At 35.1% G+C, this 27467-nt stretch overlaps 1 protein-coding gene across 1 annotated transcript in view; it reads left to right on the top strand.

Annotated features, from left to right (window-relative positions):
- LOC115450642 (neurotrimin-like) overlaps positions 1-27467 on the top strand; it is a 100808-nt gene that overhangs the window by 52789 nt on the left and 20552 nt on the right. The window contains exon 2 of the mRNA XM_037440756.1: positions 26743-26840. Within this exon, the coding sequence (XP_037296653.1) occupies positions 26743-26840 (98 nt within the window). The remainder of the gene's footprint in view (positions 1-26742; positions 26841-27467) is intronic.

Raw genomic sequence — 27467 nt, 5'->3', positions numbered from 1 at the left:
GCGAAAGTTTGTGAGGATGGACACATGGATGTATGTATGTATGTTTGTTACTCTTTCACGAAAAAATTACTGAACGGATTTGGATGAAACTTTACAGTAATATTGGCTATTCATCAGAATAACACATAGGCTACAATTTATAATGATTTTGCGTAATTTATAATATAACGATACATATCAAGTAAGTCGGAAAAATATTGCTATCTTGGCGTATGCTGTCTAAACCGTTGGAGTTAGACAAAGATGATATACCGTAGGATTGTTTGTCTTAAATAGTTCTAAATAAAAGTCCGCGACAACATATTTTATGTGGAAGCACTATGACCACATTAGTGAGCATAAATATAATTAAATCTGATACTTTTTTAGAGGACTTTTATCCAGAAATCTCCTTCACGCGGGCGAACCCGCGAGCATATAAATTTCTGGGTGGTAGTAGTATTTTCAATTATAAATTTGATAAAAATAATTAATAAGCAGACTAAATCTTGGCGTGTACTAGTTACGTTTCTGCCTACTCCTAAAAAGGATCCTGCGTCAGGTATGATATTATAATAAGTTTTACAAATTAAACAACTTCTTCATTATTAATATTTTGTTTATAAGGCATATTGTATTACTAAATTATACCTTAATAATTAAAGTTACTTATGAAAACATACAAAATGTACTAATTAGACGCCTGTTTAACATGCACTATTATTCATACACGTGTTTGAGTAATATCAGTTATGTTTACTTCCAATTATTTGGGCAATATTTAATGACTGTCTACAGGGATAAAGTCAACGAGACAGAAACCCGAACGTGCACACACGAGAGGGCACACGTCGTTGCAAATGGTTGTGTAATTGCACATTTTTTGGAATATTAATGTTTATCGCTGGAGATGCACGTTGCATTGTTAATTTTAATTTTTATTTCTTTCAGTTTAATTCTTCATTTATTGATTATTTAGCACCATATATTTAGATTTACATTACATTTGTTTAAGAAGTTACTTATTAAGGTTAATAAAAGGGTTTTTATTGTTTGCTCTTCAGTTTTTTCGGCTGTTTAATTTTTTTGTTAAAAAGTTATTATTTTTTGTGGCTATAGGTAATATACTAGTACTATAATTAAATACTCTTATAAAATGGCAGGAACCTAAAAAGTCTACACAAAACTCAGTATTAAAATCAATGAGTAAACTAATTATCCTCTAGTTTTTCACCATTAGGGTTATTTTTCTAAAGTTATTTATATGAGACCAGTTGGTAGTATTTCAACTCTCATATCTTATAGTTACAAGGTATGAGAGATGAAATACTGAGGTACACATAACTCAGTGAAATCAGTGAATGAATACGCAATCATCACTTAATTTAAACCCTTAACACAGGTTTCATATTATTTTAATCTGACTTATATGTAATTCTGGGTAATTTTAATATAACTGTGAGCTAATTTAAATTCCCGTTTGTTGCATTTTTGTTAGAAAACAAAAGGTAAAGACCTGTATCGGAAACGTTTAAAGTTAATTGTTTTGTAAACTAGTTAATGGTTGTGTTGGTTAGAAATCTTGGTAGTAACGGGGATTCCAGTATTTATTATGTAAGGACCAGTTTATTGCATTTGACCCGGCAAATTAACTATAATTATTTCTATGTATTGTTTTTAGCATAGTAAAGAGGCTAATGAGTCACCTGATGTTAGTTGATATTCAATCTAACAATATTAGAAGAATCATGGATGTGATTCCCACCTTATAAACCAACTTTATAATTTTGTTTCTGTTGTAAATATGGTATATGTTCTTAGTAATTAAATAAAGTTAGTAAAAAGATGTTATTGACATGAGTGTTTATTTCGGACTAAAGAGAAGTAACTATGGCAAACAAAATACAATTAGTTCTAAAAATAGAACATATAAAAATAATAAGTCACGACGAAGGTTACAATCTCCAACAGCCGCCCTTAATCGCAGTTGTGACAGAAAACAAAACAAATAAAATAATTAAGTTTCTAAACCTAAGTTAACTACACATCGTTTGTGTGCTAGAGGTCCGAGGGCCTTCGTTAGTACATCAGCAGGCATATCGTTACTTTTATATATTCTAACTTAACAATATTATTAGATACCTTTTCCTAATAAAGTGAAACCTAGTATCTATATGCTTCGTCCTGCTGTGGTGTACAGGATTTCGAACAAGATTAATGGCACTTTGGCTGTCAGAAGCTAAGTTAACTGAACAAAGTATACCTGTTATCTCGTATATAAACCGACGTAAGTAACACGCTTCCTTCGTGGCAGACGCTAATGCCATATATTCTGACTCGGCCGAACTTAACGCAACAGTAGGTTGCTTCTTGGATTCCCATGATACTGGACCTCCACTTAACTTGTAAACATAACCGGTGTATGACCTTCTGTCGATTGGACAGTTTGCCCAGTCTGCGTCACAAAAACCCTTTAAATGGTTCTTCATTCTTATGACTTGACCATCCGTTCTTCTTGCCATATTATTTTAAACTAATGGAGTATCCACGGTCTTACACTCCTTCATATTAAACTTTTCTAATATAGAAAGAATATAATTCAGAGATCTTTTAATGAAAAATATCTCGACAAATCTTCTCAAAAATTCAAATTCTTGACAGTGTCAAATGTCAAATTAGATTTAAAGAAGACTATTATGTCATCAACAAAATTCCCAATATCATAAGTTCTTTACCATAGAGTTTGGTAGTTTAATTTTGTAAATCCATTTACATGGCATAACCTTTTTTTAGGCTTATCTACTAAATTCCATGTATGGAGTTTCATTAAAGAACTATACTCACCAGCCATATTATGGTGCCACTTATCAGCATCATCGGCATGAGTAGCTTCGTAATATGTCGTAGGTTCATTAGAATCTACCATTGACGTATTGTAAGCTTTATAAAAATTGTTGGTTTTCTGTCTCTGGAAGGGTATCTGCGCTCAGGGTGCGATTCCTGTTCCAAATTCGCTGTCTCTTTTTCCACACTAGGCATCCTTAAGTCACTGAGAGACTCTCGCTCTTCCAGAGTCACTGACTCTTTTGCACTTTCTAGATTTACTGGTAAAGTTGCTTCAGCCGCCGGGCTGATACTCTCATCACAGTCATAGAATTGACAGTCATGATCAAACTCAGAATCAATCTCTTTTTGCTCATCAAATAACAATATAGATTCTGACTGTGCGACAGATTGCTTCTGCTTTAGCGCTGTAAAGCAATTTTCAAAAAGGTTGCATCTCTGGATATAATAACTTTTCGTGGGTTAGCAGGGTCCCTAAAAATATAAGTGCCTGGATTTTCAGAATAACCGACGAAAATTGCTTCCTGTGCCTTGACATCTAATTTCTTCCTGTGACACGAAGGTATATGGACTAGAGCTCTACAACCAAATACTTTTAGATGGCTAAGATCACCTTTTCGTCCATACCATTTGTCATAAGGAATTTGTCCACCTAAGGCTCGATGAGGAGACCTATTCTTAAGGTAAATGGCAACTTGGAATGCATCTTCCCAGAATGCTTTCGGTAGTGAACTTTCAGCTAGCAACGTTCTTGCCTTTTCTGTAACCGAACGATGGGTGCGTTCCGCTACTCCAACTTGCTGAGGACTATAAGGCGTCGTTGTTTGATGTTCAATACCTTTTGAAGCAAGATAATCAACAAACTCTTTATTCACGAACTCCTTACCTCCATCAGTCCTAATTGCTTTAATTGTTTTATCTAACTGATTTTCAACAAAACATTGAAACACACAAAATATATCTTTGACTTCTGTTTTAGAAGAAATAAAATAAGCAAACACTTTTCGCGTATAATCGTCTACTATTGTCAACATATATCTATTTCCTTGAAAAGAAGTTGTAGACACCGGTCCCATCAAATCCATATGGATCAGTTCCAAAGGGAAGTAGCCCTATTAAACGCTAACCTTTTGAAAGGTTTTCTTGCTTGTTTACCTTCCACGCAAGCGATACAACTAGTTTTATCTACTCCTGTATACTTTATACCTACCTTGTGATTTTTCAGTTGGTTCATGCCTATACGACACAAATGTCCTAACCTCTTATGCCATATTTGATAACTATCCTGACAACCAGAGTGCACATCTTGTATCAAAAAATTATCCGCCACATTCTCGGAAACATTTACAGTACCATCTAAAACGTACAGTCCACCACAGGGCGAGGCATGAGCAACAGATTCACCTGTAAAATTAAAAGTATCAGATTTATAAAAGTTACATCCATTTTTATCAAAACACAAATAAAACCCTTTTCAACAGTTTTATATACAGATAACAAACTAGCTTTCAAATCTGGTATATAAGCAACATCACTAATATTGTTGACTACGTTCTCGGGCGTGTTTATTGAAATATTTCCAATTCCGCAGCACTTAATCTGTTCTCCATTTGCGACAGTAACAGTACCTTGATTCTGTATCGAGATATTCTGAAACCAGTCCCGTCTAGAAGTCATGTGTCTAGTACAACCTGAATCTACATAAATTATGTCCTTTCTTGGGTTTCCAGAAGTATTAAGACTTGTAAATATCGTATCATTGGTATTTACCGCATTGCCTTTCTCCTTCTTGTTTCTCTGTGGACAGTCTGGTCTCTTATGTCCAGGTGTCTTGCACTCATAACAAACTATATTCTTAAATAAATAAAATAAATAAAATACTTTATTTATCACGTAGGCGAACAAAGTTGCACTTATGATACGTCAAAACAAAGAATAAGAATAATTATTATTTCTAAACAACTATTAAAATCACTTATATAACTATGGAGATTTTAAATTAGGGATAAAGTTTATACAAAAGACTAGGTACAAAAGTACGAAGTAACCAGCTCGGGCTGGCAAGTAGGGGGAATAGAAGGGTAACGCGTCGCGATCCTCACCGGTGAGGACATGAGCCCCTAGCCTAGCTAACCTACCAGCCTTTCACTAGCTACCTAAGTGATGACTACCCGAAGAAGAAAAAGCAGAAAAGAAACTCCGGGCTTTCTTTTTGTCATCAATTGTTCAGTACTTCTTTTGTATTTTTCCAAGTCTTTCTTGTACATAGTCACAATAGTTATATAAGCTAATGCACGCACATCACCGTTAACATGGGATAAGATGAAATCCAATCGACTAAACCTGGAGCGGCATAAAATAAAATTAGCGATAGCAAATAAAAGAGAACATAGATTCATACTTAAATAACGGCGTACAGCGTGCATTCGCCTACATTTACAATCATAGTTTTCAATCATGAGAAAAGAAAAAAAAATAGTGATATTGAACAGGCAAACACAACATGATCGGGTGGTCGTCTTTCAAAAATTACATTTCATTAAGATATGATATGATTATGTCAAATTAGAACTATAGAAATGTCATTATTATAAAAAAAGCATGTGAGACATGTAACAAAGACATTTTAGGCAGTTAATTAATTACTAATGTGTGCTAACATGGTGGGTCATTGTGTGCAGGACAAACTTTCCAAACCGTCTTATCATTAAGGTAATCAGATACAGTATAGTATCCTTTACACATTAATTCACGCTTAACATAACACTTGAATTTTTGTTCGGTCAAATTGGTAACTTCGAAGGGAAGTTTATTATAGAACTTAATGCTATTAACTAAGAAAGATTTATTGGTTTTACAGAGCCTATGATTAGGGACAACCAATTTATTTTTATTTCTGGTATTTAGACTATGCAAGTCACTGTTTTTAATAAAAGTACTAAGGTTTTTACGTACGTACATTATATTCTGAAAAATATATTCGGCCGGCAAAGTCAGTATATTCACCTCCTTAAACATTTGCCTAAGGGAATCATGAGAGCGAAGGTTGTAAATAGCTCTAATCGCTCGTTTCTGTAAGATAAAAATGGTCTGCAGATCTGCAGCAGAGCCCCACAGAAGAATACAATAGGACATAATGCTGTATGCAAAATACACTAGCCTTGCCGTAGCCACGTCAGTTAATTGTCTAATCTTCCTAATAGCAAACACGGCAGAGCTCAGTTTACTAGAAATTTTTTGAATATGGGGCCCCATTGCAATTTACTATCGATTGAAACCCCGAGGAAGACTGTTGAGGGAACTAATTCTAATTTATCCCCATCTAAATCAATATTTAGTTCCTTTTTTATTCAGTAACGAAAATCTGACACATTTCGTTTTTTGCGGCATTTAAAAGTAAATTATTAGAAGAGAACCAGTCAGAAATCAAACTAAGTACTTTATGTGGCTCACCGAGATTCTCATCCCTTCTATTTAACTTAAAAATAATCGAAGTGTCGTCAGCGAACAATACTACATCTGCCATATTATCAACCATGTAAGGCAGATCATTTATGTAAACTAAGAATAGGAATGGACCCAATATGGAACCCTGGGGAACCCCAATTCTAACTGCGGACCCGGCAGAGGAGACGTTGTCGATAAATACTTTTGATTTCGACCTGATAAATATGAAGATATTAGTTTAAGTCCAATTCCTCTAATACCATAATAATGAAGCTTTAAAATGAGGGTTTTGTGATCGACGCAATCGAATGCCTTGGAAAGATCACAAAAGACCCCCAGTGCATCCTGGGATCCCTCCCAAGCATCTAACACAGCTTTGACTAAAGCACGTCCAGCATCTTGCGTGGATCTGCCTTTTGTAAAGCCGAATTGTCTATTATGTAAGATCCCATTTTTATTAAAAACACCAGCATTTGGTTAAGCATTAGTTTTCAAATACCTTACTTAAGGCTGGTAAAATAGAAATAGGTCTGAAATTAGAGGGGTGTTAGAACAACCTGCTTTAAAAATTGGTACTACTTTACTAACCTTCATAAGATCAGGAAATATGCCGTCTCTGACGCAGCAGTTAAAGATTTCCGCAAGAATTGGGGCAATGTTGTCTATTACTGACTGCAACGCTTTAACAGATAAACCCCATAGGTCTTCAGTGCTTTTTATGTTTAAGCTCTTAAATACTTTTATTATATCAGAATGCGTGACAAACTCAAATTCGAAATTTGGAATCGACAGATCAACATTTTGTTTTAAGAACGACTCAGCTGCCCCTGGTGAGGATGGCAGACATTTTGTCGTTTCAAAAGGTATGTTAGTAAAAAAAATGTTCAAAGTAATTAGCTATTCTATATTTATCTGAAACTAGCTCGTCATTAATGTTCAATAAAATCTTGTCATTAGTTTTATTTTTGCCAGTTTCAGTATTAATAATTTTCCAAGTAGTTTTAATTCTATTATCTGAGTTTTTAATATGACTACTGATATAGGCAGCTTTAGCATACCTACATACACGTTTAAAAATTTGAGAGTATGTTCTCACATAATTATTAAATTCGACATTGGGTGTAAAGGACCTTCTGTCATATAATTCATAGAGAACATCTCTACTACGTCTAATACCGTTTGTTGCCCAAGCACTGAATGATATTTTATTTTTAGTGGCACTGATTTTACACTACATGTTTTATTAAATATGTTTGTAATACCATTTAATAATGTTTTAAACATATTATTTGGGTTGTCTGAACCGCAAGTCAGCATAGGCAACACCAAATTAAGCCTAGCACTAAATTTCTGTAGATTATATTGGGTTAGGGGTCTAAATTGTACTATGTTCTTACTTCTATTGCTTTCACAATTCAGTTTGACCATTTGACATGTGTGGTCTGAGCGAACGCCAGCTAATAATTCTTTAGAGTTAATTTTAAAATTTGAAATAACATTATCAATACAGGTAGCTGAAGTTGTAGTTAATCTAGTCGGCTCGAGAAATTGACAGTTTAGATTAAATGATTGAAGTAAATTCAAAAAGTCTTTTATCTGTGGAATCCACTAGCAAATCTATATTAAAGTCCCCACAGACTAAAATGTTATTATTCATTTTAAGTTTTTAAGAATATCCTCCATTTTAGAAATAAATGCCAATATACTTGATGAAGGAGGCCTATATACACACAATATAATATAACCACTGGTCTCTGCACACGCGACCTCACACACTCGTTCTACAGAAAGTTTTACAATATCCTGCCTATCCTTGTGAGAGACACCATCCTTGATGAGGATCATGGTGCCTCCACCTTCTGCTGATATCCTAAAGAACGAGCTGGCGACTCTGTAGCCACTAACACTAAATGCCATTTTATCTGCTTTTAACCATGTCTCCGTAAAACATAAAATATCAATATTATATTTTTCTGCTAATAATTCTATGTCAAGTATTTTGCCAGAGAAACGATTTATATTTTGATGAGTTAATATTAAGTCACTTTTCTCTGTTGTCATAACTAATTGTTTAAATTATTTACTACACTTATATTAGTAATACTACTAAAACATGTAGTAATGGAGGACTTCGTCATAGTACTTATGACTGAGTTAATATTAAATGCTAACAATGTAGCAATCTTAACTTTAACTAATTTTGACAGATACATAGTATCTCTAGTCAATGAAAATCTACAATTGTCTGTAAATTTATTTATGTCAAAAATAACAGTTTATCACTATAGTGACTTACTAAAAATTGCATATGATTGTTTAACATGTGAATGTGCTTATTTAACCTGTCTGGTACATTGGCCAGAAAGGAAATGCACATAATATTACTTTTTACAATTTAATTTGGTCATAGAGGCAATGCTTTCTGTAATATCCCTTTTACATAAGTTCTCACTATTGCCCACTAAAAGAGCAATACAAGACTGAGAACTATATTTTTTACTTATTAAACATTTAACAATATCCTTATAGTGCATTCCTGACAGGCAGTTATTAGTAACAGAGTGCTCGAGACTGTTACTTAGCAATGTACCAAAACCTTTCCCTATGTTATCTGAAAATACCACCGTAGAAAATCCCGCACAATGGGTCTCTTCTTTAGCGTTACTCATATTCTTCTTCATTGACTTAGGCTTCTTCTTCGCATGAAAGACAGAGTCTAATGATGTAGCCACATCTTTTACATTTCATTAAGCAGTTTTGTTTTCACCAACTCTGTAGTCACGTCTACATTGCAATTTTCTAAAGCCATAATGAGAGGTTCATACCTTGGAGTTAGACCTCCCAAAAGTATTGCAGCAATAGACTTGTCCTCTATGACTACATCAATATCCGCAAGATCCTGTGCGGTTGACATAACTGCGTTAATATATAGTTCAATATTTTTGAACTCTGATAGACTCAACCTGTACAGTCTACGCTCCAAAAATAATCTTCGTCCTATTCCCTTATCTTCAAAGGCTTTTTGCAAACAAGTCCATGCCTCAGATGCAGTTTTCGCACATCTTATATGGGTTATCGCTGCACCTTCTACTGATAAGCATATCTTTGCTAATGCCTTTGCGTCTTTGCGTACCTTTGTAGAGGCAGGGGTTGTGTCTCCATTTGGGTATCCACCGATTGTTTCCCACAGATCCTCATGCATAAGGTAATTGCGCATCTTAAATTTCCATGTAGGATATCCATCTTTATTCCTCAAACATGAAAATGTAAAAGATGAGCTCGACGACGGGGAATTTTTCACACTCGAAACATCTCCAGATTCATGTGACATTTTCAGACTATTACTATTTCCTAGTCACACAAAAAATATATACAACTTTATTTTACCAAAAAAAGTGATAAAATCTAAGAACTATGCTTTCGTGCTTATAACGTTTTGTAAATATGGTATATGTTATTTGTAATTAAATAAAGTTAGTAATAAGATGTTATTGACATGAGTGTTTATTTCGGACTAAAGAGAAGTAACTATGGCAAACAAAATACAATTAGTTCTAAAAATAGAACATATAAAAAATAATAAGTCACGACGAAGGTTACAATCTCCAACAGTTTCTTCATTCGGTTAGTCGTTAGTAGTTATTCAGTGAAGGAAAACATCGTGAGGAAACCTGCATACCAGAGAGTTTTCTAATTTCGAGGACGTGCGAAGTCTACCAATCCGCATTAGGTCAGCGTGGTCTAAGGCCTAATCCCTCTCCGTTGTAGAAGAGGCCCGTGCCCAGCAGTGGGACAGTATTATAATACAGGGCTGATATTATATTATTCGGTTATTCCATTTTCAAGGAATAATAAAACCACAAGATACTTATAACAAAATATCTGACTAAAACTTGATATTTGTTACACGTCCTCCATATTTATCCAAACAGGAGCACACAGCCGTATATACATCGCTGCAGTGCCTATTCACTCGAAAGAATAAACAAAACTGACTTCCAATATTTATACAATCTGCATACATTGGACTTTGGAGTAGGGATTTAGAGTTTTAGTTCGGGTCTGTCCAATGTGGGTTGGCAGCGAGATAAATTGTCTGGCGTCCAGTCGCGTGCCAACATACAAACAATCTAACATTGCAAATAGATAAACGCTTTTATCGCCAAGGGGGAGACAGAGGTGTGACGGATATTTACTTGTTAATAGAGTACGTCGACGGCAGTTCGTAATCTTTTATACTATTTAAAATAAATTTATTTAATTTATACCAGCGTAGTTTCCAATGGGATGAGAGTTAGTTAAAGGTGATTATTTTTAAATCTCTCGTCAGTGCTTATTTGTATTATATAGGGACTCGTTTGCAAGAAAAACCTCACACTTTTAGAGTCACCGGCCTAAATCTATCTATCCGCACGGTATTCAACGTCCAATACAAATGATAAGTGTAATCTAATGACTTGGAGTTCTATCATTGTATTTAATTTATGGGCACATATTTAATGTAATGGCTGAGCCCAAACCTAATTTTTTTCAAAAGTCACCACACCTCATTCTAGCCGCGATAGGATTCGCAAAATGAAGACATAAACAATACAAAACATCCAAATCTGAGAATATCCACTTCTTTAAGTCTCGGGCTGACAAAAGGCATTTGATTAAAGGGGAGCGGATTAACAGCGCGCTGTTTGATTCAGGATTATGTTGATGAAAGAGTTACCGGCTTTCACAATGGGCTCGTCTCCAACTTCACGTAATGAATTTCTGAGTGCTCGGGCAACGCTGGGCTTAGCAAAACAAACATTTGGATTGATAAGTTTAACGAGTCTTATACTGTGGATTTAAAAATAAATTAAAATGCATTTATAGAGACAACGTCGGCAGACGAGCTCGCCTGACAGAAATCAGCAAAGCAAGTGTTTCCTGCTTTTATGCTACTTCAATCTGATTTCAGCGCAATACGCTTTAGCACGTTGCAGAAACGATTTGGCTTAGTTTTTAAGACAAGCCACGCCTGCCTGACGCTCAGCTACAGTGTGGAATCCAATCCTGAAAAAATCTTTTCATTAAAGACCATTAAAATCCATTGAAATTTTTCCTCGAATTAGACATCGAACCTAACATTTCTGGCCTGAGCTGCACCTAAAATAGGCAACTATTTCGTTCAACATAAAAATTGGAAATAGACACAGTTATTATTTTCCTTACTGGTATAGAGACTTTATACGTTCTGCTATATTTATTTGACAATTTAAAGCCAAAGGATTTGAATACGTAAGCAAGCCAAGTTTTGGTGCCAAAAGTATACCGTATCGGGGAAGCCAGTGGGCCGTGTGAGATAAATCTGGCGATGGGTCGCCGGTGCCGATATATTCCTTAAACTTACGTTGGTGTTGCGAAGAATGTTGTGTACAGTTTCGGACTAAAATTTATGGGAGATAAAATTATTTGAGTTGCGTTCGTTGAAACCAATTGTGTAATGCGTTTGATATTGGTCTTAGTTTTTTAATCCTAGGCCAAACAAAGTGCAAATTATGCAAGTTATGGACACATTGACATAGTGAAATAACAGCTCTGGTGTTGCATATTTTACTACCATTATATTCTAGGGTTCCGACAAATTCTTGTTCCTTCACAATTACAATTCCTTATACTCAAAAGTGGTCCCCTTTGCGTTGAACTTTTGCATGGTACAAGCTACCACAATGGCTTTTCTGTTGCCAATTGTTCGTTATTTGTTATATAAACAAATTATTCATTATAATATAATCATTACCCAATGATCTTATATTTCAAGTACTTACTTCATATTATATTCTACTTCCTCAACATTATGTTTTAGTTTTTAATTTATTATCTTGCCAATAGTGAATGATGTGTATCTATAAGTAGAACACATATCAAACGCTGCACCTTATAATTTTATTGCATTAAATGTATATTTAGTGCTATTATTCTAACTTACTGCAATAAATATACTTTTTATACTTATTAGGCAGGTATATAATAGTATAGTACAAACGAATATGTACCTAAATTTCATTTAAAATCAATTTTCTCTACACATAAAGCTAATATCGCCTCTCATCATCCGGTAATAACGTAAGAAGCATTTTAATTTAACAAAGCTGGGCTCAGATGAAACTGAACTACAAAGAGCCGCCAGCCGGCTTAAATTAGGCTTAGTGGTTGGAAAATGACAGATTATAACAGTCCGCCTGTTCTATTGGGGCTTAATTTGAGAACGAAAATACACATTACAGGTAATTAAAAAAAATGATTTGAGTTGAGGAATGTCTTCTTCTTTTTATACATGGACACAGCAAAGTCACTACTCCACTGCCCCTGATGGTAAGTGGAGTGGGCTCCAATAGAGTGTCGACTGACGAGAGATGATTACCCCTCAGCGGACGACACAATTATGCCGGCTTGTTGGAACCGGATATACACAGGCTGATCTCAGAACGCGACACACTTACGTGAGTCACTATGGCGGTTGTTCGGCGAGTGAGGAGTTCGGCACGGAATACAAAACAATCTATTGTTGAGGTGTCGGGATGAAAAAACCAATTGCCACCTTGGTTTCCACGAAAAAAAAAGACACGATTAGCTTATAGAGACTTACTTTGACATTTCTAACAAATCGTAAATTTTTAAAGCGTATTTTTAGCACTTCGTTTCCACCATTAGCAAAAGTAACGGAGTCCATTTGTGGAAGCGTCCAACTGTCATTACGCTTTGACGTCGGCATTGTTGTGGGAAGGTAATGAACTCCACGACCATCCATCATGCTGAAGCGCTGTAGAACATTCCAGTTGTTTAACCTTTGAATGGCATTTGAACTCCGCGCCAAGGGCCTTTTTGACCCAGATATTTGATTTAGTGATTTGATTCGAAAAATAATAATATCAGCCCTACACACTACCACATCAAGACGGTTATTTTTTTCTATAGACGATAGGGGTAAATGTAATAATATTAATTATATCAGCCCTATATAATATCTATACTGTCTCACTGCTGAGCACAGGCCTCTTCTACTACTGAGAGGGATTAGGCCTTAGTCCACCACGCTGTAGTGCGGATTGGTAGACTTCTTACACCTCCAAAATTCCTATAGAGAACTGTTCAGGTATGTAGGTATCCTCATGATGTTTTCCTTTACCGGTAAAGCAAGCGATAATTCACAAAGGTTACACACATATTTCAGAAAAGTCAGAGGTATGTCTGTGGGATTTGAACCTGTGGAAATTCTTTCGGCAGTTTGTTTCACAACCAACTAGGCTGTCGTCACTTTTAAGATATAGATTGCAAAATGTTTAAATAAGATTAGATTAGTCATACGAAAATACTAAATTTTAATTGCTATGTAGTATTAAACAACGTTGTTAAGATACATTTGTCTAAAACAGTTAGAAACAAACAGAATAAGTTATATACTCTTTCTATATATCAGCATAGACTTCAAAAGTTTTCTTTACCTCAAAAAATGAGAGTACACAAGCACAATTCTTGAAATAACAATAACCCTACGACCTTTTTCATTTTGAGGGTAATTCTCTTGTTTCTGCCCACCTGGGCTAATACAACATGAAGGCATTGCAATACTAATATCTTGAATTCAAATCTTTTAGAATACCTATGTAATATTACAAGTTTTTACGGTTGAAAATTTGAGTCGGATCTACTTCCCCCATGCATGTAGCTAAAACGGGTCAAGTTATATAGAATTCTTAAACAGATTTCCGCAAGATATTTTGCTTCAATTGAAAGCAATTGTAGTACTTGTCGTCATCGATATATATGCTCGTTGTTGTGTTATTTTTTGTTGTGTGTGGGAGGAAGCAGGAAACTTATTTTTAGGTAGCGATTTTAGTTGGATTACGTTGATTGCCACGGTGGCGTAGTTGTACTGCATGCGCGGTACAGCAGCGCTCTGAGTTCCTGGGTTCGAATCCCGGGTCGGGCATAATGATGTTTGGGTTTTTCTACTCAGTATCAGCCCGGAGTCTGGAATTTATGCCCGATATGGCGATAGGCTCGCCTCCTATTAAATTATGGGATGGAACACACTTGGCGAAAAGTGGGTGTCCTGGTTGCGCCTCTGCATACACCTTCAGAGATAAATGTGTGATGTTGTGTACTAAGTTGGATGTAATCTAAACTACAAGTTGATCAGCGAGGAAGATAGCTTTAGTTTTTAATACCAAAGACACTATATTATAAAAGTGACAGTTGACATTTGGTACATAATAAACATTATGTTGCAATCCTAACTTCTTAGTCAAACGTATTACAAGTTGGTTGCGAACCCGCGAATTACCCTGACAGTCCGTTGCACCCTCGCTAAGCCATCGCTATACAAACTGGACAAACAGCTATGTAAATAATAAATCACTATCACACACCCGAACACACAGACTCGCCTTTCCATTTTTGCTTTATTTTATATTTTTGTGCCGTCGTAAATATTCAACGTGCCACTTTGTTTAACGCGTGACACCACTCATGTTATGTATGAATAAATAAAATCGGCGAAGTGCGAGCCGGGTACGTCCTATAGGATTCCGTACCACTTAAGTGTTCGAATGCATTCGCACGTATTTTTTGTTGTTTTTTATAATTTGTAAGATATTTTTTCCAATAATGCTCCATATCGACATAAATATGAATAAAGAACATAAAAGATACAAAATACTACCACCATGTATGTAGCTTTTTTTTCTAAATATCAACTTTAATGAGAAATATTGTTTAAAAATGTAACTTCTTATAACGTGTCGTATAAATAACCTTTAAACCGATGAATTGCACGGTAACACAGGTTCAGCAGTTCGCGTTCTTTCCGCTACGGAATCCTAAACGTACTGGCCACCCTCCAGGGTTCTTTGATGGATGATCTGGTAGACGTTTCAACCCCATAATGTTTTTGCAACCCTTCAACCTTTGAGCGAAAGTGCGGTCTCATTTCAGAAGGGAGATTTCGAGAGATATTTTAGATCAAACGAAATGCATTTGGAATGTAATGTTTATACCTAGAAACGGATAACAATACATTAAAGTAATGGAAATATTAAATGGTAGGTTTTTAATGCAAGAGTACAAATACAACTTTTCTTTGTCTATACTTTCTAACGAATAGATGTACGCGACCACTGTTATTTTGTTGCAATATGTAAGATTAATATCCATCATTATGTGTAAAAAAGTGTTATATTGGATTAGAAAGATTTAATTTTTCTAATTTTGTTACAACGTCATAAACGTAATAAATTATTTTTTATTTAAATAGTATGAAATTTTAGAACATGACTGGATCCAACACCAATTTATGTTTTAATGCAAAACTAATTCAAATATTATTTAACTCTTATTTACTCTGTACAAAAATATATTCTAAGATAGGTCTATCCCTAGGAATTATGTTGTAAAGGTGTATAAATTATAGTGCACAAAAGAATTTAAACTTGAACACAAGTTGCGGGCAGCGTGAATTAATTTTGTTGTTTTGTTTTCAAACTTTTGTAGAGTAATTGTCGGAGTTTATTTACACTAAGCATGGCGAAAAACAAGTGGGTCATCTTGTAGTGAATAATGAAAATATTAGTAACTATGCAGACATTTTTTTTATGAAAAGTCTCAATCCCGAGGTAATAATCGTTAACACGTCTAAGTACTTTCACTGTTCCTGGTATAAAGTAAGGTGAAGACCGATTTTTTTTGTGCTGCGTATAAGGACTGGGAAAGGTGAAAAGCAAAATAATAAATTAAGAATAAAAAAAAAATTCAAAGCCAAAAATTAACACAAAATCAATAAAAATCGATATATAATTATTACACGGCTGCCAATCTCAACGGAGATCAACCAGGTACGCAAGAAATATTACAGTGCACAAGTGTGTGCGCAATACACAAGTGCACTTTCTGTTCCTTCACTCTCATAGTACGGTGAGACGGCAACATTATTTTTGGCTTGACCTGGGATTTGAATTGAGGACCTCAACGCGATAGTCGTACTCGTATCCTGCATAATTAAAACTGCGCCACGGAGGCAGTCATAATAATTAATAATATAATTATATAAATTATATGACAGTAATAGTTCATACAAAAATCATACATAAGTACCACAATAATCGAAAACCGTATAATTGGTCCCCAATTTGCAAATAAAACTAAATTAGGTAAAATACGACCCAATGTCCATTGCGACCGCACCGTGGTGTATTAAATTATTGCGGCGCGAGGCAGCTGCGACCTCCGCGGGGAAACCCACTGGGCATAGTAAAAGGATATTTACACTGATTTTTATATGGACCATTGAGATTAGTATTAGGTTTTAATATATAAGTGTGAGCAGTAATAAAATTAGATTAGTTTTGTCGCTGCAAAGACATGTATGAAAAATTATTGTTATTTCTTAAGTTTTTATTTTGGGCGGTCTGGACTGTGACATAAATTGAGACTAGACTGTCAAGTTGATAGATATATGGCGCCATAATACCAGAGTAAGAAGAGGGGATAGAAGATGTACCTAGCGTTACTAAGGATATGTATATGTATGGAGGATGTATATGAGTTATATGTAATGAAATAGAGAAACATAAGGATGTTTCTCTATTTCATTACATATAACTGGGTCAATTTTGAAGCAGCAACAATGCACGTTTTATAATGTTAGCCCAAAGTTAGACTGCATATCATCGCGTGTTTATTTCGGCTGCCTATTAGCATTGTTTTTCATTCCCTGCAAAGGCAGGCCACCTGATAAGTGGTCAACTCAACTCCCAACCTCAAACTACTGCCTACCACAAAACAAGCTTTGTATCTTATAAGTAATGTATTTCGATTAGGACATGTAGCTAATATAATTAATGGAGATAATGAGGCTTATATTAATGATTGTCTTACGGTGACAAATGTGGTTTAGCACTACGCAGTATTTTGTGGGTAGTTGGTGTTGCGTAATGTATTTAGACGTTTTGCTGGTAAAATATTGTATCCGCCCAGATAGCGACCACCGTTTACAACATATAAAAATAGTAGCTTACATAAATATGTCGCGTTCCAGGATCGGCCTGTGTATACGTTTTTTTTTCTAGTTCCCCTATCCAGGACAAGGGCCATATTTTATATCTTTTATTATTTTATCTTTTTTATTATTTTATATGGACTTATCTTACATTATCATATATTATATAACTAACATAGTTTTCTATTTATCTTACTCTATTTACCTATTTTTAACACGCTTATCTTACATAAATTACTCAGGGTATATATTTTTTATTATATACCCAGTGTGTATAAGGTTGGACCCCAGCTCGCTTACCATAAGGTGAAGTGACACATTGCCAAGCCCGCATTGAATAAGTCGTGTTTGTCCTCGGGGTACAAAATTATTCTTAATTTTTTATTATTTATTTATTTAAGGACCTCCAACAAAGGGTACACGGCTTATAATAAATACAATGTCGTAGTATTGGTATAATTAACAATGTGACGTGCCTCTTCAATTACAGGAGACCACAGCATGCAAATTTATATATTAGTACAGCGGCAAAAATAATAATATTTGTTACTAATATTATTTAGGTATATAAGTAAAAACTTAAAGCAGACAAAAGAGATAAAACATAATAAGAAGTGACAAAACATAACAACATCTTATGTTATAACATGTGGTGGTGAATGTGATTAATTCACATTCTTCTTAATCTTTTAATACAGTATAAAAGTAATTGGAAAGTTATCAATAATATTAGTAAAATAATATTCTATGAGTAAAATACATTAGTAGCCGAAACATTGATATTAAGCATGATGAAAATAAACATTTATTAGAAAAGCTTTCCATCTATTTGGAAGATATAATAACAGTAATAGTGGTAATAAATTCTAAACAAAAAGGATAAATCAGTCCTGATGATAAAGAATTTAATAAATCTCGTAATTAATATATGTAATAGTTATATCATGAATTACGATGCAAATAATCGTTCTTTTGGAGTACTAGTAATAGGCTATGAACGACATAACTTAAAATGGCTTGGATGTTAATTTGAGGTTGTAATTAAATTTATGTAGGTTTTCTAGCATAATCTCTCCAAATAGGATATTCTCACGGGATTACCTACCGTAAAAAGGTCGGTTGTTGAAAGTAATCTTAACATTACTGCTACATGGAGAAAGATCGTTGCACCGAGGTACGTTAGAGTAAAACCGAGGCACACGGAAACAGTAAATAAAACAGAGGGTTTGAAATCCTAATGATTCAAGCAATTTTCATTATCAGATAGTATTGCGTTAACTTTTGATGCAAAATAAAATTAATTATAATTTAATTAACCATGTTTTATTTGCTTACAAATTTTCCACTGCTAAAATGGCCTTTATCTAATTTCTATGATAGAGTTTAGAATAAAATTCCTCACATAACATACTAAAATCAATAGTATTTTTGTTTAATGCTTTGTAGCTTTTACCTTAAACTAATTTTGAGATCAGAAACACAAGAGTTAAAGGGATAAAATAATAATTATGTCAATAAAGCCCTCGATGATAAACAATAATATTATAATCATAAAGCGCCACAGTAGCCAGAGCTGGCTACAATATCATTTTATAATGTACAAGCAGAACCACTTTGTATAATGGATGTGCATTACTCGCGTCTGTTCTGATGCGATTGTTCGCGGTGTCCTATATCTATGTCATTCGCGACATACGAGACAGTAAAAGAGATATTTTTACTCGTTGGGTTAAGTGACAGTATGTTCAGGACGTAAATTCCGGAGTCTTTTATGCAAGAACAAATACGTTCGATAAGAATAATAGAAAAGCGGCGTTAGCCTAAGTGGAATGGACTGCCGAGACGTATGTCCGCTGGTTCAAATCCCAAGAACACACTGATTTTTCAAAAAATTATGTGTGTATTCTTTGTTATCGCTTGCTTTAACGGTGAAGGAACACATTGTGAGGAAACCTGTATACCTGAGAAGTTCTCTATAGGTAGTTTGAGAATGAGTCATCAATGATTTGAGTCTACCGATCTGCACTATGCCAGCGTGTGAGTCTAAGGTCTGATCCCTCTCAGCAGCAGAAGAGGCCCGTGCCCAGCAGTGGGACAGTGTATGTATACTACAAGGCTAGTATTATTAAATACGTTCAAGACTTCGCTCGTGAAATACCACTATAGAAATAAAATTTCTACTTCTTTGGCGTTAAAGTATCTTATAAGTTAATTCGAGACATAGATCGTCTGTGTACCAGATTTCATGCATTTCGCATTTTTTTAACAAACATCCAAACTCATTATCTATAACATTTCTAATATTATAGATATAATTAAATGGTGTTTGTGTTTAGACTTCATGGGACGTAAATATGTGCGTGCACTGACATCTGTGACGTCTCGACGATTTAGGTTTAAGCTTATCTTGAATTAAATACATTTGAACATTACATGTATGGTTTACTATAATATATTTTTACATCTGTTTTATTGGTAAGCCATACGCACGTATGTAATAAGTAAAAACTCTGTCCACCCACAAAACCCTGTGTTGTTTTATACAAACATATTTTACGACTTTGAACATAAAATATACTTTATGTACTGAGTTTTTATGTTTTTGGCCGACTCTGAAATACGTTCTTGATCATTTGTTTGCATAAAAAACATCGTATATTCAGTTTTATACGACAAAATACGAACTTGTTAAATTAGATAAAAATATTGTATTGAACTTTTTGGAATATTTGCGAATAGTCTGTTGGGTATTTTTGTTTCAATGGAGTTGTATGTAAAATAGGTTTATGTAAAAAAACTGTTAGGAAATTTAGCTTCAGCTTTAAAGAATTCTAGACTGAATAAGTTCTTTAAGTAGATTTTTGTTTATGTGGAATATTAATGTTGCATTATCCATCCAGTACTTTATATATTTAGACTTAAAAAAAAGTCTCTCTATTTTACTTGCCCTTTTATATCAACGTGTTGTGGTGCAAGTTATAACACGTCTTCTAAAGCATTTTACGCCATAGCTAATGTTTCTAAAATGAATTCCCAAAAAACGCGCTTCCCTACTATTCGCATCCGAGACCTGAACAACAGTCCACAAACAAAAAACCTTCATCTGATTTTAAAAGGTCATCAAAAATGAGGAAATTTGGACCAAAACATTCCTATTATTGTGCGAAAAAACTGCCGCAAATATGATACGTTGATGTCACCGCCCTGTAAGGAGTGCGTAAACACAAACTTGGGGAAACACTTTTCCTGTTACAACAAAGCTATGGCCGACCCTTGCATGCAAACTGAAGGTTCTGTACTTGACGTGAATAAATCTTTCACTTAGTTCACCGTTGTACCTTTGAAAAGGTAGGCGGTAGCACAGCGGGCCCTGACAGGGAAGATAATTACCATAAAATTGCAATATAAGTATCGGAAAAAATTAAAAGTGTCATAGTGGCACTGGATACGATGCGTTAAGCAAATGCGACATCTAGGAGAGCTGATGTATAACCGTTAAATCGTTAATTTTCTTAAACATCGTGGAATCTTAACCCTAATATTCGCCTACAATATAAAACTTAGATTAATATTCATTTCAATACATTCACATTGAACTCGATAAAAAAAGCTTGATTGTACATTATAATCAATTTTTCAACACCACTTTTTCAAAATTTATTTCCCAGCACCATCACGTATTCAAAAACATTCGAAATGAAACCTATCGAAATAAAAATAACCATGTTTTAACCTTACGAAAGCATCCATCCCATCCACTTTTTACCCTCTCAAGGATCTCTGAAAAAGCAAAACAAAACCGCTATACATCAAGTGGGCCGATACATCTTCCTAAAGCTTAATGAACCGTACACCGCGCGGCACATTCGCGGCATCCACATTATTAATGTATTCTGCCCACTGGTAGAAAGCTGCGCGGACGTCGCTACGGGTAAACCATAACATATGATTGCAAATGTCTCATATCTAATGTGGCGTTTGTGGGATGAGAATTTAATGCTCGGCCTTAACGAAAGTGGAATGCAGAGGGGCATTTCAAAATGTGATCATGTGGCTTTAGGCTAAGCTTCTTTGAAAACGTCTCAAGAAAATAGTGTAGGTTTTGTATCATTTGAAATTATGTTTCGTCCAGTCAAGGTTAAAGTAAATCTTTTTTATACATTTTTTCAATTTAAACTGATCTGATATTGGTTTAACATTTCATAATGAGTTCAGGACATTAAAAAATAAAAAATATCACTTACTTTATAACAAAATATTCACTACATTAATTGACTTCCATCAAGCAACAAAAAAACTTACATTTGATTGTTAGTATCACCGTCCTTTTCTTTGACTAAATGCTCGCTAAAAATAATCATGTTTTAAAGAACTAACTTCAGCTAAAAAGGTGTCTTTATCTCTACATTTTGCGAACTTTCCCGACTTGACAGCTGCACTTAGTTTGGGTTGGGGCGGAATTTGTCCGACGTCGAGATTCAGCCAGCAAATTGTTTCATTATAAATGTAAGATATGGACCTTGGTAGCAATGTTTATAACTGAATTTACCTAGTAGATGCAGGTGAACCTAGCGAAAGTATAATATCTGGATAGAATACAGTATTTCTACCGCTAGGAAATCATGTGGAATAATTGTTTTGTTTTAAAATCATGCCCGAAAAAGTGTGTTGATTGTATTTCACATTAAACACATTTGAAGGCAGACAGAAAATAGATTAGGTAGTTTTATTGTAAGAAAAAACTACATTAGCTTGGTAGATGAGCATTTCTCAAAAGTAGGTTTAAAGGCAACAAATGGCATTAGTTCCTCAGCAAATAACAATTTAAGAGCTGTATCAATATGCAAATTGGTTAATAGGATTAATTGCTTGAACGTTTCTAGCTATTTATTAAAACCTTTCGTTTTCTGGCTCAGGAAATAGAAAGCATTTAAATCTGATAGGAACTCCAAGTAGGGCGCTTGGTGATAAATTGTTATTACCAATCAATGTCTATCCAAAGGAATTGAGGTTGCGTAGTGCATTTTAAGGATGGAAATGGGCCTGAATAATGGCGGTAACTATATGAAATACAAAGGAACACTTCACGCCGATTTTCTATCAGTGCTTCATTCACAATCGAGCCGGCTAATTTATGCTGCAAACAGAATTACATAAATATTGGTGCTACTGGTTAAAAATTGCTTCCCTTGTGTCTCACTTTATATAAACTTAATGGTTATTACTAGTTGTTATGGGCTCATTAAAGTGACTCCATAGCACCTAATGGTAAGTGGAGTGGGGTCCAATAGAATGTCGACTGACGAAAGTTGGTTACCCCTTGGCAGTGGACACGATTATGCCGGCTTGTTGGAACGGAATATACACAGGCTGATCCCGGAACGCGATACACTTATGTGGGCTACTATGGTGGGTTTTAACACCTTAAGTACAATGGTCGCTATACGAGCGGATATAAAATGTAATCCTACCACCAGCAAAATATATTAGTAGAACAAGCATGTATGAACCCGTATAACAACGTAAAAAATAGTTCTCTCCTAAGTACTTACATTACATGCTCAAACTTGCCGCATATCATAAAGAGGATCAAGCCAACACTGGATTACTCGCGGGTCCGAGGTACCCGAATGAATTTAATCAGAACTAATTTAGTGTATGTAAGAAAGTTTCTTACTTTGCGCTGAATGGGGCCGTTCAGGTAACGTAACTTTACGGACGTGGGTAGGGTTAGGTGGGAATTTAACAAATCACCCCATTGGGGTGCTGGCTTTGATATAGGTTAGGGGAAACGTATTAAAACTTTTTTGACTTTGCTGATTTGAACTGGGGATTTGCATAGCACGAGTTGATCCTTTCATCTTGTTTGTCTTTCAGTATATTCCGCAGCAATTCTAAATCCGCTAAATTCTTAAACTACTAAACGCAATATAAAATCGTTTTATATAAAAGCATTAGATTCTTAAACTTTAATTTGATATCATAAATGTGTCTCCGGTGAAGCGAACAGGAATATCCTTCCATAAATGCGGTTTAATGGAACAGTTTGCTCGTTCAGAAATTCGTTAATCCGATTACCTTTCGGTGTCGGGTAAACGATATTAATCGACGTATCGATTTTATAATCGACTCTAGTTTCTTGCGATGTTCTTGCATTATTAATATTTAAACACGTTATTTTTCTATACGAAACTATCAACCTTTGTTTAATAGTAAAACAAACCCGTAAAAAAGTTTATTTACCACGTGCTCCAATATAACTAGAGTAATGCCTAGGACTCAAAGGAAATGGAGGTCAAACGGCAGCTTTGCTACAGATAACAAAATGACCTACAACCAATTACAGACCTGTTAAGATAATGAGATTAGGTCTCCTACAACTATATCAGTCACATTTTCATTGCCCATCCTTTCTCCTTTAGGATTATTATCAATAAAATTATCTGGTGGAAAACATCGAAAATATAATATCAACGTAGAAATAAAGTAGTTCAAATATGTTCACAATTGAAATTCTTCGAACCTTCTAAATGTACTTGAAAGTTATGAATGTGCTAGATGTTTCTCGAATGTCTGACACAGTTTGTTCGACCATACGACCTGTAGATAAAACTTGGTGATTGGCGAGTGGATCAATCATTGTTCGGACGCGACAACGGAGAAATAGAAGCGATGAAATGTATTACCTGCGTTGCTGTTAAGTTAAGTGTTGAGTTTATACTGTGTTTCTCCTACTTTATAAATGGTTTCGATGTTTTGTTGAAAGTTGTCTAGGTTTTATTAGGTAATTTCTTATTATATTTTAAATTTAAATAGTTTGAAGCAATGTTAAGAGTGTGGTCTTCATTTCGGAAGGATATCCAGTCACTATTTCTCTACGCCTTTTAATTTTTACTTTTATCCCTTTTTATTTGTCTACCATATACTACTTTCTGTCCCTTTATTTCTGAAACGGCTTGCTACTTCCAACTAATTCATTTTCCTACTTCAGTGATACATAGAATTTCAATTTAACATGTTAAATAAAAATGAACCTAATATTTTTCTAGGAAAATGCAATTTCTGCATGAAAGCCGGTTTACATAAAGCGGCCTTTGACATCGCGAAAATGGACGCAGCTCAGTTTGTTGATGTATGAAAGATTTGACAGTTTCATACGAGACGTGCAACACACGGACGAACACGTTCTATTGTCATATGAATAACCATTGAGATTTATCGTAGCTCAGTATCGGTAGTTGATGGTAGGTGCCGTGAGTGTACAAACAAGTGCAATGCTATATAGTATTAATCCTAAAGGCTATTAAACACATTGATGTCAAAGGTCTTTAAAACTATTAGTGTTTATCTTTGCTTCGAGGCTGAATTTAATGAAGTTCTGCATCCAGACAGGTTCTGGTATATGAGAGACTTAAGATCTACATTTTTTTATTTCTTTGAATGACTTGCCGTTCGCCTGATGGTAAGCGATGCAACCAATAAACAGTAGAAACATTACCCAACACCTTGAATTACAAAGTATTGTTTGGTATTCCATTGCGCTCGCCATCCTGAGACATGAGATGTTAAGTCTCATTATGTCCAGTAGTTACACTGACTACAATATCCTTCAAACCGAAACACAACAGTGACTACACACTGCTGCTAAGCGGCAGAAATAGACATTGCGTTGGTACCTACCCAGGCGGACTCTCACATATGAGAGACCTAGCACTAGTAAAAATGATTTATCTTCATAAATTCCCCGACATAAAGTCACACTATTATAAGTTCTTTTCCTCCAATATTGAAATATATCTTGTTACAATGTTAAAGCTATTAAATTTTATGCCTTTTTCACATCGTAGCCCGCTATCCCGTTTCGCTATTGCGAGATAAAGAATTCATTCAACAGGATTTGCTATCCGCTTTAAAGGCTCCTACTCTAAAGTCTTCCAGGAAATAAAGGACAAAGGGTTTTATTAAATACTAGCTTCCGCCCGCAGCTTCGCCCGCGTGGATTTCGGGTTTCAAAAATGGAGAAGGTGCTTAATTTGTCGGGATGTTTTTTTAATTTATGGTGGTATGCAGGTGGTCCGATTGTCCGGTCAGGGGTCTGATGATGGGATCCTGGTGAAATCGAAGGAACTTTTAACCATTAAGGTTGCACACGAAATGACGGAAGCTTAAAAATGGAGTAACTTCTCCCGTTTTCCCAACATTTTCCATCACTGCTATGCTCCTATTAATTGTAGCGTGATGAAAAGTATCCTATAACCAGCTCAGGAGTATGAAAATAATTGTACCAAGTTAAGTTAAAATCCGTCGAGTAGTTTTTGTTTGTATAACGGTTATACAGACAGACAGACAAAAATTTTACTAATTGCATTTTTGGCATCAGTATCGATCCCTAATCACCCCCAGTTATTTTGGAAATATATTTCATGTACAGAATTGACCTCTCTACAGATTTATTATAAGTATAGATATGCAAAAGTAGCTCAAAATTGTCCATAACGAAAACATGCATTTTAAAGTAAAACAAAAGAAATAATATCGTGAAGCCAACCAAATAACTAATGATATATTAAATTTTGTGACTGTTCAATTTAGTCGGGTCCGCGATATCACTTTTGTTGAGTTTCAGAACGCGACATTACATTATTATATTCTTATTATATCTTATTAAACGTTTGTATGGGAAATAGAAAAATGCTGTTTTGAGGATTTTCCCGGCAATTATTCGAATTTTTCTCACCTTTTAAACCTTCCCTAGACCTCCACGAATAATTCAAGACCAAGATAAGATAAATCCGTTCAGCCGTTCTCGAGTTTTAGCGAGACTAACGAACAGCAATTCATTTTTATATATATAGAAGATATGAAAGTGGATTAAAGAATATTAAAAAGACTGTCTGGATTCGTAAGATTAAACAAGATGAGAATGTAACGACATCTCCATAGTAAGGGATATTGTTTTGAATAATATGATCTTTGAACTTTCAAAAATCAATTAGTGTTTGCTACATCTGAATGTACTAGGTCAACTAAGAATGTTTTTGGTTTCTTAAAATATTATAAAATGGAGGTAAAGAATCTAGGCCCTTATCATTAAAGATAATAGACCATTGTAACCGCAATTAATTTTTTTTCTGCTAATTGCCATCGATAAGATTGAAATTAATGCTTTTTATAAAACGAACTACCATGTTCAAGACAGTTAAGTTTAATAATATTAGCCCTATATTATGTACTGTCTCACAGCTGGGCATGGGCCTCCTCTACTACTGAGAGGAATTAGGCCTTAGTCCACCAAGTTGGCCTAGTGTGGCTTGAAAGACTTCACACACCCGCAAATTTCTATAGAGAACTTTTCAGCTATGCAGGTTTTCTCACAACATTTTCCTTCATCGTTACATATGGGTTAATGAATGAAATGAAGAACGAAAAATTCTTTGTTCCAGATTTGCCGAGGTTCGTCGGTCCAGGGTCCAATGTGACGGTGGCAGTCGGAAGAGACGCCGCGCTTACTTGCAGGGTTGATAACTTACAAACTTACAAGGTAAGTTTGATAGTTGGAAATTAGTTATTGTGGATTGGCAGCGTGCTTGAAATAGATAAGAAATTTAAACGATTCCCAGGTTGACTTATCGAAATTTGTGTGGGGTGCTGGACATATAATGACGGGTCGGCTATCAATTCCGACCCCTAGAATCGAACTCGCAGCTAAGAATCAAAGGAACTGACTACTTGCACAGAGCCTTAAACCACTAGCCTTGTGCACGGTTCCGACTCTCTGGGGCAACTACACCCTGACTCACTGAGGTAACTAAACCCCGCGACCTACTGGGACATCATCTCTTTAGCACTAACAAACTACTATTAGCACGGAAGACCTCGACCGAAGATGCACCATGACAGACCAGACAGAAAAGAGACCATGCAACGAAAAGCGGTGAACTACGTTTATACATTTCAATAAGCGAAATAAGCTAATTCCACTGTTTATTGATATACCCCAAATCGCAAAATTATTAACTACATTAACCGCTGACAATATTAATTGTTTACTTGATTACACATTGTTATTCTGTATGGATAACATATAATTATGGGTAAAGTCATTAGTAGATATTAACTAATTGCCAAACTCGGCCTCTATCACGTCTTGAGACGATAAGCCGCTATA

Source organism: Manduca sexta, chromosome 20, assembly GCF_014839805.1.
Source record: "Manduca sexta isolate Smith_Timp_Sample1 chromosome 20, JHU_Msex_v1.0, whole genome shotgun sequence".
In the NCBI taxonomy this organism is placed as follows: Eukaryota; Metazoa; Arthropoda; class Insecta; order Lepidoptera; family Sphingidae; genus Manduca; species Manduca sexta.
The sequence above is the reverse complement of the archived record's forward strand: the minus strand, read 5'-3'. Positions and strand labels throughout refer to the sequence as shown.